Consider the following 16851-nt stretch of genomic DNA (forward strand, 5'->3'; position numbering starts at 1 on the left):
CAAGGGTCCCCAAATGGAGTCCTGTTGAAGGAATGGCCACAGGAGTGGAGGGACACCAGGGCAGTCCATGCCAGCTCAGAATCCCTGGCTCAGAGGTTTGCTCGAGGACTGGCATAAGCAGAGTGTGCTGGGAACAGGCTACAGAGGAATCATTGGAGGGGAGATGGGCGTTGATCTTAGGGAGCTACCCTCCCCCTGCGCAGAGCCCTCGGGTGGCCCTGTACCTGGGTTGCCGCCTATCCGGCCCCTGAAGCTCCTGACCCCAGTCCCTGGCCTTCCAGATGGGCGGGCCCATTAACTCTGACCCCTGGTCTTTGGCCCCGCCCCTACCTGCCACCTGAAGCAGGCGGCTGCCCCCTTCTCCCTCCCCCCGCCCTCTCCTCTGGTTCCGCCCCTTATTTCCCTCCCCGCATCGTCACACCTGGACACACTGGCCCGGCTCATCCCTGTAGGGTTCACCGGCCCTCCCCTCAGGATCGCTGGCCCCGCCCGGCGCAGGAGCCAATCCACTTAAGGAGGCTGAGCACCTGGGAGGCCCCACCAGTGCCTTTTGAGGCCGCCGCGGGGCGCAGCCTTGCAATGGCAGAAGCTTCTCCGCCCGTTGGGTCGCCTCCACGCTGCCTGTGGTACCGGAGGCCTGGCATCTACGAGGATGACAAGGGGAGGACCTGGGTGATGGCGGTCTTGCATGTCAGTCCCTCCCACCGAGCTTGGGGCAGGGGCTTCCCCGGCAGCACAGTGAGTCATGGGCATGGCATAAAGGGAGGCAGGGTGGTGCAGGGACCCCAACCCTTGGGGGCCCGGCACATTCTGCAGCAGGGCCCGGGAGCGAGGGAAGAGGATGCAATTCTCCTTCGCTGGGAAACTTGGCCTTTGGGGGTTTGAATATGCTGACCTTGGCCCCAGAACCTCCTGCCCTGAGGGTCCACAGGCATGAGTTTATCTACAAGAGATAAGGTGCTCCTGCGTGCAGAAGTGAGATAGAAGCCCCTAGTTCATGCTGAAAAGGCTTCACAGATGGAGTGACTAGCCAGCTGGGCTCTGTAGGATGAGTAGGAGTTCTCCAGGACTGGAAAGGAGACAGGTGCAAGCAAAAGCATTGCAATCTAGAGGCAGCAGGTGGGCCAACAGTGTAACATTCACGTTGGCTTCAGGTTCCTGATCTGCAAAATGGGAATTATATATGTCTGCAACAAGTGAGTTACAGACACGGCTTGCCCTCTGAGTCGCCTAGGTGAGCATTTGAGAGGTAACACATTCCAGATTCCACCCCCACCTTGGAAATTGATTCAGGAGGCTTGGGTGGAGTTTAAGACCCGTTAGGTTTTTAAAGCTCTGCAGGTGATAAGGATAATCACTCAGGGTGGAAACAGCTGGCCTAGAACGGGCGTTTGGCTCACAGCGCATCTTTGAGGGATGAAATATAAACACTTCAGTGTAATACGGTAAACACTTATGCAGGTATTAAATAAACAATTTATTGTCATTTTAAACAATATAACCCAATTTCCTAGCAATCTTCAAACAGGTTATCGAGAAAATTTTTGGAGAACACTGAAAGCCTCTTCCGTACCTCCACCAAATAAGCATGCAGAAAACTCGGGATGAAATATTTTCATAAGTTTTTAAAAAGCATAAGGAGTGTTCAGTGGGAGAAGAATGGATTCTTCAAATAATTTAGCCATGGGTGGGGTAGGCGCGCCTGAAAGGTGAGCATGGTTTTCACAATTTAAAATGATTGTTTCTTAATAGAGCTGTGTTTTCACATGTGATCTTGGGGTGGGAAGTAGCTTGTTGAGCGAGATCCAATGCCAGGGATCAGCAAACGGTCTGTAAAGTGTCTGACAGTAAACATTTTCAGCTTTGCAGACCTTAAAGACTCCGTAGCAGCTACCCAGCTCCGCCCTTGCAGGGTAAAAGCAGCTAGGGACAGTACATAAAGGAAGAAGCGTTTGCTTCTTTGCAATAAAACTGTATTTACAGAAGCAAGGGCTGGGCCAGACTGGGTCCACACTTCGCTGACGCCTGACCTACAGCCAGAATCCAAAAGGAAAGAGATTTTGCCACATAATTTAAAAATATCCTTCTTACAAAAACAGCCCATCAAAAAGTTAGGACAGCAAACTGAGAAAAATGACTTGCAACAGGTATAACTAATAAAAGGCTTGATTCTTAACCCGGGAGAACATGCATCGCCAAGAAGACGAACACCCTGATAGAAAACTCGGTAAAGAACTTTCCATTTTGCTGCACCACCCTGGAGCTTTGGTTAACGTTCTCTCATCCTATACCTTTCTGGATTGGCTGAATTTTATTTTAACTGTTCACAACAAGTATTGATGGCCATGATCAAAAGAACAATACATTTTTTAAGGGGTAAAAATCCATCAGTCCCATACTCTGAGGTCTATGGTTATCTTATTTTCAAAAAGGGAATTTTAAAAACTATAGAACTGGCCAAGGCAGAGGGCCAAGAGATTAATCAGTGTAAGCTCAGAATTGCTGACAGGCTGTAAACAGAGACTAAGTTTCCAGGGTGGTGTGGGGTGCGGTCAGTGGGAGGATTGTACCAGGGGGGCCCTAGAGTGAACTGATCATCTGGGGTCCAGGCAAATCCCCCAAGTGATGGTGCCAAGGCTCTGGATATGGGATTCTAAAAGCATCGTTCCTCTGACCTGGACAGCCTGCCAGCTGGGCCAGGGGATCCAGGACCACGGCTGTTGGCACACAGCTCAGCTGTCAGGGGAATCTCGCCTCTGATGTGCCCCCTCCTCTCCAGTTCCTTCAGCGTGAAGCCGGCATCACAGTCCACATGTTGCAGATGGCGGTGCACCCTCAGATGCTTAGGTCCCAGACCCGTGCGTTTGTGTCCGGGTTGCCCCTCAAATGGGAGCTCTACCCTGGGCGGAAGTACCAAGGAACAGATTCCAGACTCTGGGACATAGTGGACCATGGCCAGGCAAGTGCGCGGTGGCCCCAGGTGAGGGGGATGGGTGTCAAGTAGCGACTGCACATGTGCAAAGTGCGGCAAGGGATGGGAGGATACCTTCTCTGGGACCCTGAAATCCACAAACCCAGGTTCCCATCTGCTTCGGTCAGAGAAAACCACTTCCCAGGGGATCTGATCACCTTCCCCTTTCTGCAGATCAACTCCACGGAGCGGCTGATCCTAACATATTCGTCGACAGGGGACGACTGAGGATGGGGAGCTGCTGGCAGGGCTGGTATGTCAGGCCTGGGGCCTCTCACTGCAAAAAGCAGACAGGGAGCAAGGACGCTGCTCCTTTTTCCTGGAAGGCAGTGCTGGTCACCTTCCCTCATGCTATTCCCTGAGTTTTCTCACATAGACACCCCTTTACTCCCCCTCCTAACCTCCTTGGATGTGATTGTCACCATGGACAGACCCCTCTAATGCATTCACAAAGCACCGAATAATGTTTATCATTTAATTCTCAAAAGAATTCTGTGCAGTGTACATGTTCGTGTCCCGTGTGACGATGAGAAAACAGGCTCTGAGAGCTGGGATGATTTTCCTGAGGCTGCAGAGCCTGGAATTAGCCGCGATGAAGCTCCAGGCAGTTTCAATCCCGAGGGCCAACCTGGCACTGGGGCACCACAAGTCCAGTCAATGGCAGTGGCCTTCAAGGTCCCTGCACCGACCCACGGAGCCTCCTCCCTGACACTGGTAGTAACTTGAGCTGCACTGAAGCCTGGGACCCTCCTACTTGCTTCCTGCTCAGACTGGGCACCTGCCTGGTCCCTCTGAGGTTCCCTGACCATCACCTTTCGTCTTCCCCCAGGTCCCGCTGGCCCCGTGATCTTCAGCGAGGATCTTTGTACACCTGCTCTTTGGTTCGCACACCTAGTGTGGCCTCCTTGGGGGGCAGCTGGGCCCTTGCCCACTTTGCATTTACCGTTTTCCTCATCAGGGTGACCTGCCTGGGTGAAGCCCATCCCCTGGCTTCTCTTTCCGCTTCGTGTCTTTCAGGCTGATCTGCCAGGTGCCACTCCCCACTCTCTCCCCTCCACCACCAGACCCCATGCCCAGCCAGACCCCTGAGTCCCCACCACTGCCTGCGATTGGAAACTTGCCTTCGGCCCCACTCTGCCTCAGGCAGCGAGTGGCTCAGAGGGTGCTGAGTCTGGACTTGCAACTCAGATGCCCTGTGGATGTCAGTTCTGCTGACCCTTTGGCCTGGAGTAGATCAAGTGCTGGGCAGGTTGCTCAGTCCTGAGCCTCAGTTAGCCTATCTGCATGAGGGGGGCGCGGAGGGAGGGATCTGGCCTGTGGTACCCCTGCCTGATCAGTCCATTAGCTCATGGAAGTGATGCTGGTCTGTGAGGGTGACCTCCCAGGACCGGTTCATTAAACTTCATTGCTCATTGTCAACTTTGTGCTGAGTTGAAGCGTATCTTCAACCGGTGCCTACTGTAGAAAAGCAATGGCTGGCACTTGGGGAAAATTGTCATGGTCCCTTTAGTGTTTGTGCCCCCCGGGAAAGAAGTTGTGATTGGCCCGTTTCAGCAGTGGGCCGGCTGTGAAAGGTAAGGAAATGGAGGCGAGTGTGGGCTCTTTGCAAAGCTGTGCGGTGGAAAAGCAAAAATTGTGGCAGCTGCTGGAGGAGACGCCACAGGAAGTGCGAGCTCTCACAGGTGGTGATGCACCTGATGTCTTTGCAGGAGCTGGCAGGAGCGCAGGGGAGATGGGAGGGCAGAGGGACCAGTCCTCGGGCGGGGAGGGGTGAGGCATAGTCCAAGGGGCTGACTGGGTCTTGCCCTTGGAGCCGAGGGAGGAGGAGGACCGCGTGGATGCAGGGCGGGGCGACAGTTGCACGGCAGCAGCAAGAAGAGAAGAGGGGATTTGCTCCCTCCCACCAGTCACAGGAAGATATCATCAACGGATTAAAGTCCCAACCTTAAATATGAATCCGCAAAATTACTGAAGAAAGCGAAAGGAAATATGTTCACAATCTGGGGTAGGAGAAACAAAAAGCAGAAAGCAAAGACAGTATAAGACAGACAATTAACTTTTCCAAGTTCATCTGGTCTGTTTGACAAGAAGCTAACAAAGCACCGGTGAAGCTATCAGGACCAGGAACAAAGCACTGAGATTCAGAACAGGTAGAAAACTCCTAGAGATCCCTGAGAAAAGTGAAGTGGGCGAATGCCAGGAACTCACCATTTATAGCAGACATCCAAACGTTAGGAAGTGCAGATTTTAGAATTCAGACCTTTGTATCCTTGGTTTTGGCAGAAGTTGGGATTGTTGTGGGAGTGGGTCAGGGTAGCCACTCTGGAGGTCTGGAGGACAATTCAGAAGCATTTATCAAAATTTAAAGCGGCACAAAGAGCCATGCCTAGAGTGTTTACTAAGAGTAGGGTTTCCAGGCTCCGCGCTGTGGACATTTGGGGCCAGATAATTCTTCATCACGAAAGGCTGCCCTGTGCACTGTAGGGTGTTTGGCAGTATCCCTGGTTTCTGCCCATGAAGTCCTGGGAGCAGCCCCTTGCCCACCCCCCTGAAGATGTGATTATTAAATGCCCCCCCAAGGGGGCAAAATTTCCTCCAGTTGAGAACCACTGCCCTAGAAAAACATTTGCATGCATTATAACAATATACCGTAACAAAGGTTATGCGAATGTAGATCTCTCTCTCAAAATACCTTACTGTAGATTTAATGCCTTTTCCGTCTTAACTAAGCATTTGTCAGGTGCCGTGGCCCTAACTTTTGTAGTTTGAGGTACAGCAGCAAAACTAGCAGGGATTTCTTTTTCCTTCCTCACAATTTCACGGATAGAAGATTCATTCTCACCGTAGACCTTAATGGTATGTGACTTTTACTTTCCTTATTGAGAACTTTCACCTTTTTACTTCAGTGAAGCACTTTATGGCTATGCTTTGGCAGATTCAAATGGCCAGCATCACTACTCTTGTGCTTTGAGGCCATTATTAATAAAAGAAGGGTCACTTAACACAATCACTGCAAAACCGCAACAATTGATCTGGTAACCGAGATGAGACAGCCACTAAGTGACAAAATGGCTCAGATGCGCTGGACAGAGGGATGATTCATCGTCCCACGCAGGACTGCATGAGATTTCATTAAAGCTACTCAGAACGGCCCGCAATTTAAAATTTCTGAATTGTTTATTTCTGGAATTTTCCGTTTAATATGTTTGGACCCCAGCTGACTGCCGGTAACTGCAACCATGGATAGCGAAGCCTCAGATGAGGGGGAGTTCCCATGGCTGTGTACATTTAAAGAGTACTGTGAATGAAAAATACTGCAGCCATATCAATACACAAAGGATGCTGTGGTCATCAAGTCATCAGCTGCTACTGCCGCCCCCGGCAGTGAGCAGAGGGAACTCAGGATGGAGACGGGCAGGCAGCCCAGCCTCTGCAGCCACCCCCGGGGGTGCCCCCTGAGGGAACTCAGGATGGGAAAGAACGAGACACTGGCCCTAGATGGCCAGGTGCACATCAAAGGAATAATTTCAGTGAGCCCAGACCTTTGCACCTTCTCATCCATAGAAAATCACTAAATTCCTTAACTTGAGATATCTGGCTTTCTATAATTAACAGTAATATTTTAATGTTCCCACTACCTGGTCTTTGTTGCAAAAACTCCTCTATATCCTGGCTTTTCCCTTGCCTGGGCAGAGCAGTCTCTCAGAGCGATCTGAGAGGCTGCCTCCTGGACTCGAGTCCTCAGAAAGTCCATCGAATAAAACCTAACTCTCACCTTGTAGGTTGTGCATTTTATTTCAGTCGACAATACTGAAAACTGGAATTAATGAAATTCAGGATATGATATTTACAAATCGCTGTCTAAAAGGATTTCTAGGCAAGTGAGAGGAAAAAATGCAGAACACACAGGTCTTATTCTTTTTCTTATATATACAAAGACCTGTGTTTTAAGTAGCTACACAGTGAACAATAGTTTTATTTCAAGTTTACCTTTTCATTGTGTGGTAGTAACACCTGGAAACATTCATGCGTAGGTAGCCTGAAGCAGACGGGAAGGGGGTTGCTTGTCACTCTGCTAAACAGTCTCCAGGGAAAGTCACAATGTTGAAAAAAGGCAGTTGTAACTTGGAGCAAATATCGACCTAATTATTTGTGATTCTACGTCATGTTTTCTAAGTCGAGCCTCTCATATAAGCCAATTGTTTGATTTTCTTTTAATAGAGCAAATTGTATTGTTCTTGCAATATCCTTCCTTTCTTTGGCTGCAGACCAATGGTCATTCCTTCCCTCCTGTTTAAATTATATTAATAAAAATAAAAGAATAGGCATTGACATTTGATTTGTCCCTAAATTCTTTTTATGATTTTTTTTCACAAAGTAAAATCATCTCAGAAAGTTTTTGTTTCCCCTTAAGAATGCTGTGAATGATACTTTCCACTCAACATAGAAAATGTAAAGGAGGAATATTAAAATGCATTGACTCTCCTATGAGCCACTCTCCATCTGTTAGCTGATTTAATGTTCAAAGTAATATTCTGAGGTAGGTTTTAATGCACCTATATTATTACAGTCAGGAAACAGGCTCTGAGAACTGAAACACTTTACTGTGGCTCTGAATGAGAGGTCGACTGGAATTCCATCAAAGCATGTTTGTTTTCCAAGTCTGCACAAAAGCATGGTGACTAATAAGAGCGTAGACTTGAGCCAGGCTCCTTGCATTTGAATCTAGGTCTGCTACTTACTAGCTCTGTTAACCTTCAGCGAAGTAGGTAATCCCTCTAAATCCCTGTTTTTTCCAGGAAGTGTTCCAGGATGAGTCCTGTTCAGGTAAACTCTCTCCCCCTGCTCATCTTAAACATTCTGAGCAGGTGTGCTAGGAAGAAAGGAAGCAGGAAGAGAGAAAATATAAAACCCACCATTACCCATGGCAGCTCTGCGTCCTCGGAGCGATTCTTTTTGGAATAGTTTGTCTTTTATTTAGAAAAACACAATGATGGGTCATTGAATCAAAAAGCTAGCCCCAAGTCAAACAGAGCCAAGCTGTTCTGCATAATAAAGTAAGAATGTTAGCATTTCAAAGATTAGCTTATGGGGAGGGGGTGGTGATGCTCTAACAAGGGCAAAAGGACTTTTCAAAACCAGAGTGTTTAATACCCCACTTTAAGGCACAGTCTGAATGTTAGCCCACAAACCTCACCACACCCTCAAAGTTAACACCCAACACGCCCCCCATGTCTGTCACCTACAGCCCTGTGGTACAGGAACCACAGCCCAGGTGAGGGGGCTGATGTGCATGGAGATAATCCATAAACCAAAGAAAAGCAGTGGATGCTGGAAGTCAGGGATAATGGGCAGAAGCATGAGACCCCACAAAGTCCCTGGAAAGATAGTGAAGTGTGATATGGAGATGGGGGGAGGTCAAGCTCAATTAAATCTTGTCTAAATCTAAAAGGATGGAGTGCCGCATCTGACATACAGATCACATTGAATACAGGGGATTTCACAATGAACCTGATGGGACTGTCAAATTATGATCAGAGTCTGTTATTCTCTTATAAAATATGCTCAATCTGTGTGTGTCCTTTCCAAGATGAAGATTTACTGTGGTTATCCATGACCCTCAAGAGCCAGAGGATCAGTAGAAATGAGACACTCAGATATTTAACCCAGTACAATCCAATCAAAAAGGCGGTGAAGTGGCCGTGGCTTCTTGGTGTCCTTAGTTGTGGGCTGATAAAACCAGTACTGAGGAGAGGTACTGCCAGATCAGAGCAGCACCAGCCAAGCTCCCTAGATTTAGGCTTTTGGCTCTCCAGACCCAGGGGCTCAGGTAATTAGCATCTTAACCAATGAACCTGCTGTATAAAGTCCTGTATCTTCTGGACCAGATTCCAAAGTTGAGTTTATAAGTCTGATTGCTGAGAAGGGCAAAGAGCTCTCCCATAATATCAAAATGTTCAGTTTAGTAGTTTCAAGGACTACTGATTTTTCATCTCCAAATCATGAATTATAATTACAATGAAGTATTTGTAAGAGCATTTTCTTAGACAATCTCTCACTTCAATCTGTAAATTGTGTTTGCCACAGGAGGTTCACTCACCAAAACTAGGAAGACTCACTCACGGACAATGACTTAACTGGACTAGTTCAAGAGTTCACTCGTTTGGTATAAAAAGATGGGAAGGATTTTTTTAGAATTAGTATATTTCTAAAAGCATTTCCCCTTTGTATATAAAAGCTGTTCTGTAAGCAAAATACAGCGACATTAACAAAGTAGCTTTAAAATACAATAAAGATCAGGGCAATTTGGCAACAATGGCCTTGTTTCCCAGTCAAAGCCCCTCACAAAAGCCAGCAGAGCAGCCAAGACAGAAAAAGAAAAACAGTGTGGAAAGTAGGAAAAAAAATCAGTAGAAGAAAAAGACCAAAAGGATTCAAGTGAAAGTGATGGATACAGAAGACAGAGCAAAGAAGATTCAAATCCTCCTCCCCTCCCTCCCTGCCCGCACCCCAGACAGGCAAGGCCACAGAGCAGAACAAATATAAGCAACTAGTTTTTAAAAGCTTTCCTAAAAACAAACAAACAAAAATCACTTGACCTGTGTATTTAAAGGGGACGTGGTGTACCTGGGACATAGGATCAAGAAGATTCAAGTCCAAGACATAGTCCATTAAAATTGATACAGGAAAAATGGCGGGGGGCGGGGGGGGTTTGCGGTGAGAGGATAGCCATGTCCCAGGTCTCAGGCAAGACCCTAGGATGCATCCCATCAAGTAGGGTCCTTGGCTTCATGCAGGAAAGAATTCAAGAGCGAGCCATAGTTGAGTAAAGGTAGATTTATTCAGAGATACACACTCCATAGACAGAGTGTGGGCCTTCTCAAAAGGCAAGAGAAAGTCTGGCCTAGAAGATACACATCCCACAGACAGAGTGTGGGCGCCCTTACTCAGAAGGGAGAGCGGCCACGAGGTGCAGGGTTATTGGGTTTTACGGGCTGGGTAACTTCATATGCCAACACGTGGGAGGATTATTCCAACTGCTTTGGGGAAGGGGCTGGGGTTCCCAGGAACTGGGCCACCACCCATTTTCATGGGCAGCCTCCAAACTGTCCTGGCACCTGCTGGAGAGCCATTTAGCAGCTATTGTATTTCAATGAATGTATATTGAAGGTCAAGATCTCCTGGGAGTTGAATCTTCTGCCATCTTGGTGCTATTGGCAGGGCCATTCTTTTAATGGCTGTGCCCTGCCCCCTTTCCCAAATTATCAGATTTTACAGAATTGAAATCCTTTTGGCATAAGGTAAAATGACCAAGTAACTTCTATGGGATTAGACCTTCAGAGAATTAAGTTAAAATTCGATGGGGTAAATGGAACAACAAAGAAAGAAAATGTGAGCCAAGAATTGTTTTTATTCAGCCAAAGAGATCTTCAATTACAGAGGCCACAGACAAACTGGGATGAAGTTGAGGGTCTCAGGGAATATTGCTCTTGTGTGCCATTCCTGGGGGATCTTAAGCAATAAGCTTCAGACAATCAAGAAATGCTTAGAGAAGCTTTTCGTGAGAACTACTAGTGAGCACTGACCATATTTAACTGCAGAATGAAGACTAGCGGGCACAAGGGTGAAAAATGCTATGTATTTGTTATATCCTCCAATAATGAAGGTAAAATTCAGCTACCAAAAATAGGGAGAGAAGGGAAAGATTATGCAGAAAGTAAGCTTGCCGGCTGCCTCAAAGGTATTATTTAGCACTAAATGGACGTCACTTTAGACACTTTGGGGAGAAGAAGAGGAGGGGAAGAAGAGGTTACCAATTTCAATAATGTTCATAGTAGGGAACCAAAAGACCTGCACCATCCAACATGGTAGCCACCGGCTACTTACAGCTATTTAAATTTTAATTAACACTAAATAAAATTTAAAATTCAGTTTCTCAGTCATATCAGCCACATTTCAAGTGCTCCATAAGCTATACATGTAGCTAGTACATTTTCCACACTGGAGAACACGGATACAGAACATGTCCATCATTATAGACAGTTTTTTGGACAGCGTTACAACAGATAGCATTTTTTTGAAAAAAGGAATAAGAATATTTCCCTAAGATATTAGTATAAAGGAGGCCACTGAAACAGAACACTCAACCTGTGGTATTTTGTTATGGTAGCCAAAGCAGATTAATACAGATAGCAATTCTCTACATATTGATCTATAGTTCAACGCAGTCTGTCAAAAATCCCAGCTGACTTCTTTGCAGGAATTGACAAGCTGATCCTGAAATTCACACGGATATTCAAGGGATCCAGAATAATGAAAATAATCTTGAAAAAGAAGAACAAAGTTGGAAGACTCACATTTCCCAATGTCAAAACTTATCACAATGATATAGTAATCAAGACAGCGTGGTATTGGCATAAGGACAGATATACACATCACTCGAGTACAACTGAAGACCCAGAAATAAACCCTTACTTTTACAGTCATTTGATTTTTGACAGGAGTCCCAAGACAATTCAATGGGTGGAAGGAAAGTCTTTTCAACAAATGGTACTGAGGCAACTGGCTATTCACATGGGCTCCTACCTTACAGCATACATAAAAATTAACTCAAAGTGGACTATATAAATTAATGTAAGAGTTTAAACTATAAACTCTCAGAAGAAAGTGTAGAGTAAACCTTCATGACCTTGGGTCAGGAAAAGCTTTCTTAAGACAATATGAAAAATTCAAGTGATAACAGAAATAGATGAGAAATTAGATTCATCAAAGTTAAAAAGTTTTGTGCTTTGAAGGATACCATCAACAAATGAGAAGACAATATACAGACTGGGGTAAAATACCTGTAAATTACATCTAATAAGGAGTCGAATCCAGAAAATATAAAGAATTCTTATAACTTGGTAATTTAAAAAAACCCAAATTTTGAGTGAGTCATGGAGATGTGACAAAGTATGGTGACTATAGTTAATAACACTGTATTACATATCTGAAATTTGCTAAGACAGTAGATCTTAGAAGTTCTCATCACAAGAAAAAAATCTGTAACTATCTATGGTGACAGATGTTAACAAGACTTATTATGGTGATGATTTCACAGCATATACAAATATGGAATCATTATGTTGTATACCTGAAACTAATATAATGTTATATGTCAATTATACCTCAATAACAACAAAAAATGGGCAAAGGATCTTAATTAGGCATTTCTCCAAAGAAGAGAGACAAATGTATAAACATCATTAGCCACCAGGAAAATGCAAATCAGAAGTACAATGAGATAGCATTTTATACCTTCTACATGGCTAGCATCAAAAAGCCAGATACTAAGTTGACAAGGATGTGGAGAAATTGAAACTCTCACACATTGCTGCTGAGAATGTGCAGCCACTTTGGAACACAGTCTGGCAGTTCCTCAAAAAGTGGAAAACAAGTTACCATATGACTCAGCAATTCCACTCCTATGTATATAACCAAGAGAAATGAAAACACGTGTCCACCCAAAAAGTTACATGTGAATGTTTGTAGCAGCATTATTCATAATAGGCAAAACGCCAGATGTCCATGATCATGTAAAATGTGGTACATGCATGTAATGGAATATTATTCAGTCATAAAAATGAATGAAATACTGACAGATGCTATAACATATATGAACCTTGAAAATATTATGCTGAAGAATCCAGTCAGAGACGACCACACACTGTATGATGCCATTTATATGAAATGCCCAGAACAGGGAAATCTATAGAGACAGAAAGCAGATTAGCGGCTGACTAGGGCTGAGAGGCTTAGGGAGAATATGGAGTTACTGCTAAGGGATATGGGGTATCTTTTGGGGTAAGAAAAATGTTCTAAAATCGATCATGGTGATGTTCTAAAATTTTAGTATATTCACAGTTATCCAAACTAAAAACAACTGAATCATACACTTTATTTATTTATTTAAAAATTTTTATTGAGTTATAGTCATTTTACAATGTTGTGTCAAATTCCAGTGTAGAGCACAATTTTTCAGTTATACATCAACATACATATATACATTGTCACATTTTTTTTTCCCTGTGAGCTACCACAAGATCTTATATGTATTTCTGAATTGTACACTTTAAATGAGTAAACTGTATGGTATGTCAATTACATTTTAATCAAGCTGTTACATAAAATATCTATATAAAAATTTTTAAAAGATATAAATACCCAATTAAAAGAGCTAGGAAAAGGACAAAAGAAACCAAAAGAATATATAAGTAAAGAATTAAAGAGTAAAACAGGCATCACTGATATAGAAAACAAATTTTAAAAAAACCCAATAGAATTAATAAATAAATCAAAAGGTTGGTTCTTTGGGAAATAAAATAGACAAATCTGATTTTACTAAGTGAGATAAAGCACAAGAAAGACAAAATAAGAAATGACAAGAGGCAATAATAATCCAGAGAGAGTATTAAAAATCATGAGACTATTTTGAATAACTATGAAAATAAAATATAAAACCTAGATGAAATGGATACTTTTCTAGGAAAGTTTATTTAACCAAAGTTGACTCCAGTAGAGATAAAAACAGACCAATTTCCATCGAAGAAACCGAAAGTTGTATAAGTGCTCCTTTCGGAAGAGCACCAGGCTTGAATGGAACTCTACCAAGCTAAAAAAAAAAAAAAATAATTCTAGTACAACTTACAGTATTACAGGGAAGAACAAAAGAAAAGCCTCTAAATTATTTTTAAACAGTGAACATAACTTTGACGCCAAAACCTGACAAAGAATGAGAAAAAAAAAATTCAGACCATTTTAACTACAATGCAAAATTTTAAAATAAAATATTAGCAAAGAAATCCACTAACACATTTATGCATTATTCATTATGATCAAGTGTGGTGCATTCCATGAATGTAAGAAAGAGTCAATACCCTAAAGTCAATAGAATTTAAGAAAAGTATCATATGATCATCTCTTTAAATATCAAAAAGTCATGTAACAAAATTCAGTACCCATTCAAGTTACAAATTCTAAAAAACAGGAATTGAAAGGTAATTCCTTAACTTGATAAAATATAAATATTTAAGCCCCAAAGACAAGATCATACTTAATGGGGAAACTCCAGAGGCCTGCCCAATAAAGTTAAGAAAATAAAAGAATGCCTATTATTTGCAGATGCTAACTACTATATATAAAATAAACAAGGTGCTACTGTACAGCACAGGGAACTATATACAATATCTTGTAGTAACCTATAATGAAATATGAAAACAAATATATGCATGTATATGGATGACTGCAGCATTACGCTGTGCACCAGAAATGGACACAACATTGTAAACTGACTAAACTTCAATAATAATAATAAAAAAAGAACGCCTATTACCCCCACCATTTACCATAGCTTTGGAGACATTAGGTAAGAAAAAGGAACCACAACCATAAGACTTAAAAAGGAAGAGGTAAAAAGACTTCTACTTGCAGATGCTACCGTTATGTATCTGGAATACCTAAAGAATAAATTAAAACCACTATAAATAATAAGCTATTTTAGTAATATAGCAGAATATAGAATTGACAGAGAAAATAGCCATTTTATACACACATGCATGCACACACATGCATACACACACCCTTCAAACAATGTCCTATTAAAAGACATAATGAAAGGGAAGACACCATTACAATAACAAAAAAATAAATTAAATGTCTGAGAACAGGTTCAACAAGAATGTGCAAAACTTCTATGATTAAAACTATAAAACATTCCTGAAAGACACAAATGTAGAATTAAATTAAAGGGAAGACAATATTCTTGGCTGGGTTGACTGCACATCGTAAAGATGCCCAAGGTGCAGATGACAGGTTGATGGGGAACTTCGTGACGGATGACAGGCTGACGACACGACACCTGAGCTCACAGATCAATCTCACCCAAAGCGGGGTGACCTGACACTGGGTGCTTCCGGGTCTGACACGAACAGCATGCGGCGCCACCTGTCGGGTATTCGTGCCCAAAGAATTAAACCAGAATCTAATTGAGTCTCTAAATACAGGAAATAGGAGGAAGAGAAACATGTTAAAGAATATTCTGCGAGGCCATTCACCAAATCCAGAAAGTCTGCGGGACAGCTGACCGGGTTTGTTCTAAGAAGGAAGCAGCTGCTGGTATAGATTTTAAGAGACTTGAGACACATGAACCACACGCAGTCTGTGTCTTGATCTAAACCAACTGCAGAAAGACGGGCTTTAGATGACACTGAGGAATTATACCTCATTTTGTTTGGTGTGACAATGACATTGTGGATGTAAAGATACATAAGAGAGTACATGTGGGCGAAGTGATGAGGTATTTAAAAGAAACTTCAGCAAAAAACAAAACCAAACGTCAACTCTGTATGGGGGGAAATGAAACAAGACTGGCATGATGCTAACTGCTGAAGCTCTTTGTCAGATGCCAACATCCATCCGTGTCCTGCGTCCATCTCATCCAGCTTCCTCAAGAATTTTGGTCCTGTGACTACACATGCCCTCTCTGCTCTGCATCAGTCTGTCCTTCCTGCAGACCCTTCCTTTCAGCTGCACACACAGGCTCCATCACCTACGTCTGAAACCCCCCTGGACGCCACACTCCTCCAATTCCCTGCACAGCAAACTCCCAGTAAGGGCTGTCCCTCCTCACTCCCCTTCTCGGCTGTGCCCATCTCAACACAGCCATGCCTGACAATGGGGCCAAATCCAACACCCGCTTCCCTCCATTCAGCCTCTCAGCAGCGTGCTCCCCAGCCCACCAGCCTCCCTCTGAGAACACTGTCTTCCACGGTTTCAAAGACACCACCATCTTCTCCACGAGGGACCTCAGTCAGGCCCCTGGCTTTAACTGCCATTTATATTCCGATGACTCTGACATTGATTTTTTTTTTTTTGGTCCTGATTTGAGTTCTAGACCCATTTTCAACAACATCCTCTTGACCCTCCACCTGGAGGTATCAAAGCATCTCAAACCTCATGGTTAGAACAGAGCTCTTGACATTTCTCCTGGCCTGAGCTCACACGTCAGCATCTGGACAAACAGCACCACCGTCCACCGGGCTGGTTCAGCCACAACACAAGTCTTTCTCACCGTGGAAAACTCAGATTCTGCATCACATTTATCATTAATTTCTTACGGCCACTTACTCTCCTAAAAGAGCACTTGGAGAAGAAATCCACTTGCCGTTTTAATTTCCACAGCAAATTAAACCCTCCCCACACCAGCATCCCTCATCCTGGGCTTCTCTCCCCTGAGTTAAGAACCAGCTCCCCCTCTTTCTCCAGGTCCCATGGTGAGGGCCATCTCTGTCACCCGACCTCACAACTGGCTGCCAGGTTACTGTGTTGTTTTCTCTGCAGGATTTTGCACGTTCCAGGCTTCTTGTTTCCAGTTTTCCAGAATGAAACCTGAGGGGTGGGCCTCTGTTGTGTTCACTGCTGTATCTTGCTGCACTCGGCAGAGTTCACGGTGGTGGCCGAGATCTTCACGAACAAGAGAACTTTGCACAAGGACTGTCTTGGTCTGCTCGGGCTGCCGGAACAAAACACAGGCCGAGGGGCTTCACAACAGACGTTTATTTCTCACAGTTCCGGAGGCTGGAGGTCCAACATCAAAGTGCCAGCAGGTTCGGCGTCTGGTGAGGGCCCTCTTCCTGGCTTGGTGACAGCCGTCTCCCTAGAGCGTCCTCACACGGTCTTTCTCTGGTGCACACACCGAGAGCTCTCTTCCTCCTCTTAGAAAGGCACTCATTCCATCATGACAGCCCCATCCGCAAGACCTCTTCTGACCCTCATCCCCTCCCAAAGGTCCCACCTTGCAAGTTAGGGCATCAACATACAAATTTGTGGGGGACACAAATGCT

General features: G+C 44.3%; 1 protein-coding gene across 1 annotated transcript; it reads left to right on the forward strand.

Moving 5' to 3' along the window:
- The first annotated feature begins 579 nt into the window (after positions 1-579).
- Positions 580-3199, forward strand: TCL1B (TCL1 family AKT coactivator B). The gene is made up of 3 exons (XM_010988345.1): positions 580-738; positions 2780-2959; positions 3146-3199. Exons 1-3 carry the CDS (start codon positions 580-582, stop codon positions 3197-3199), a joined length of 393 nt encoding a protein of 130 aa, XP_010986647.1.
- Positions 3200-16851: the final 13652 nt, after the last annotated feature.

Source organism: Camelus dromedarius, chromosome 5 (assembly GCF_036321535.1).
Source record: "Camelus dromedarius isolate mCamDro1 chromosome 5, mCamDro1.pat, whole genome shotgun sequence".
In the NCBI taxonomy this organism is placed as follows: domain Eukaryota; kingdom Metazoa; phylum Chordata; class Mammalia; order Artiodactyla; family Camelidae; genus Camelus; species Camelus dromedarius.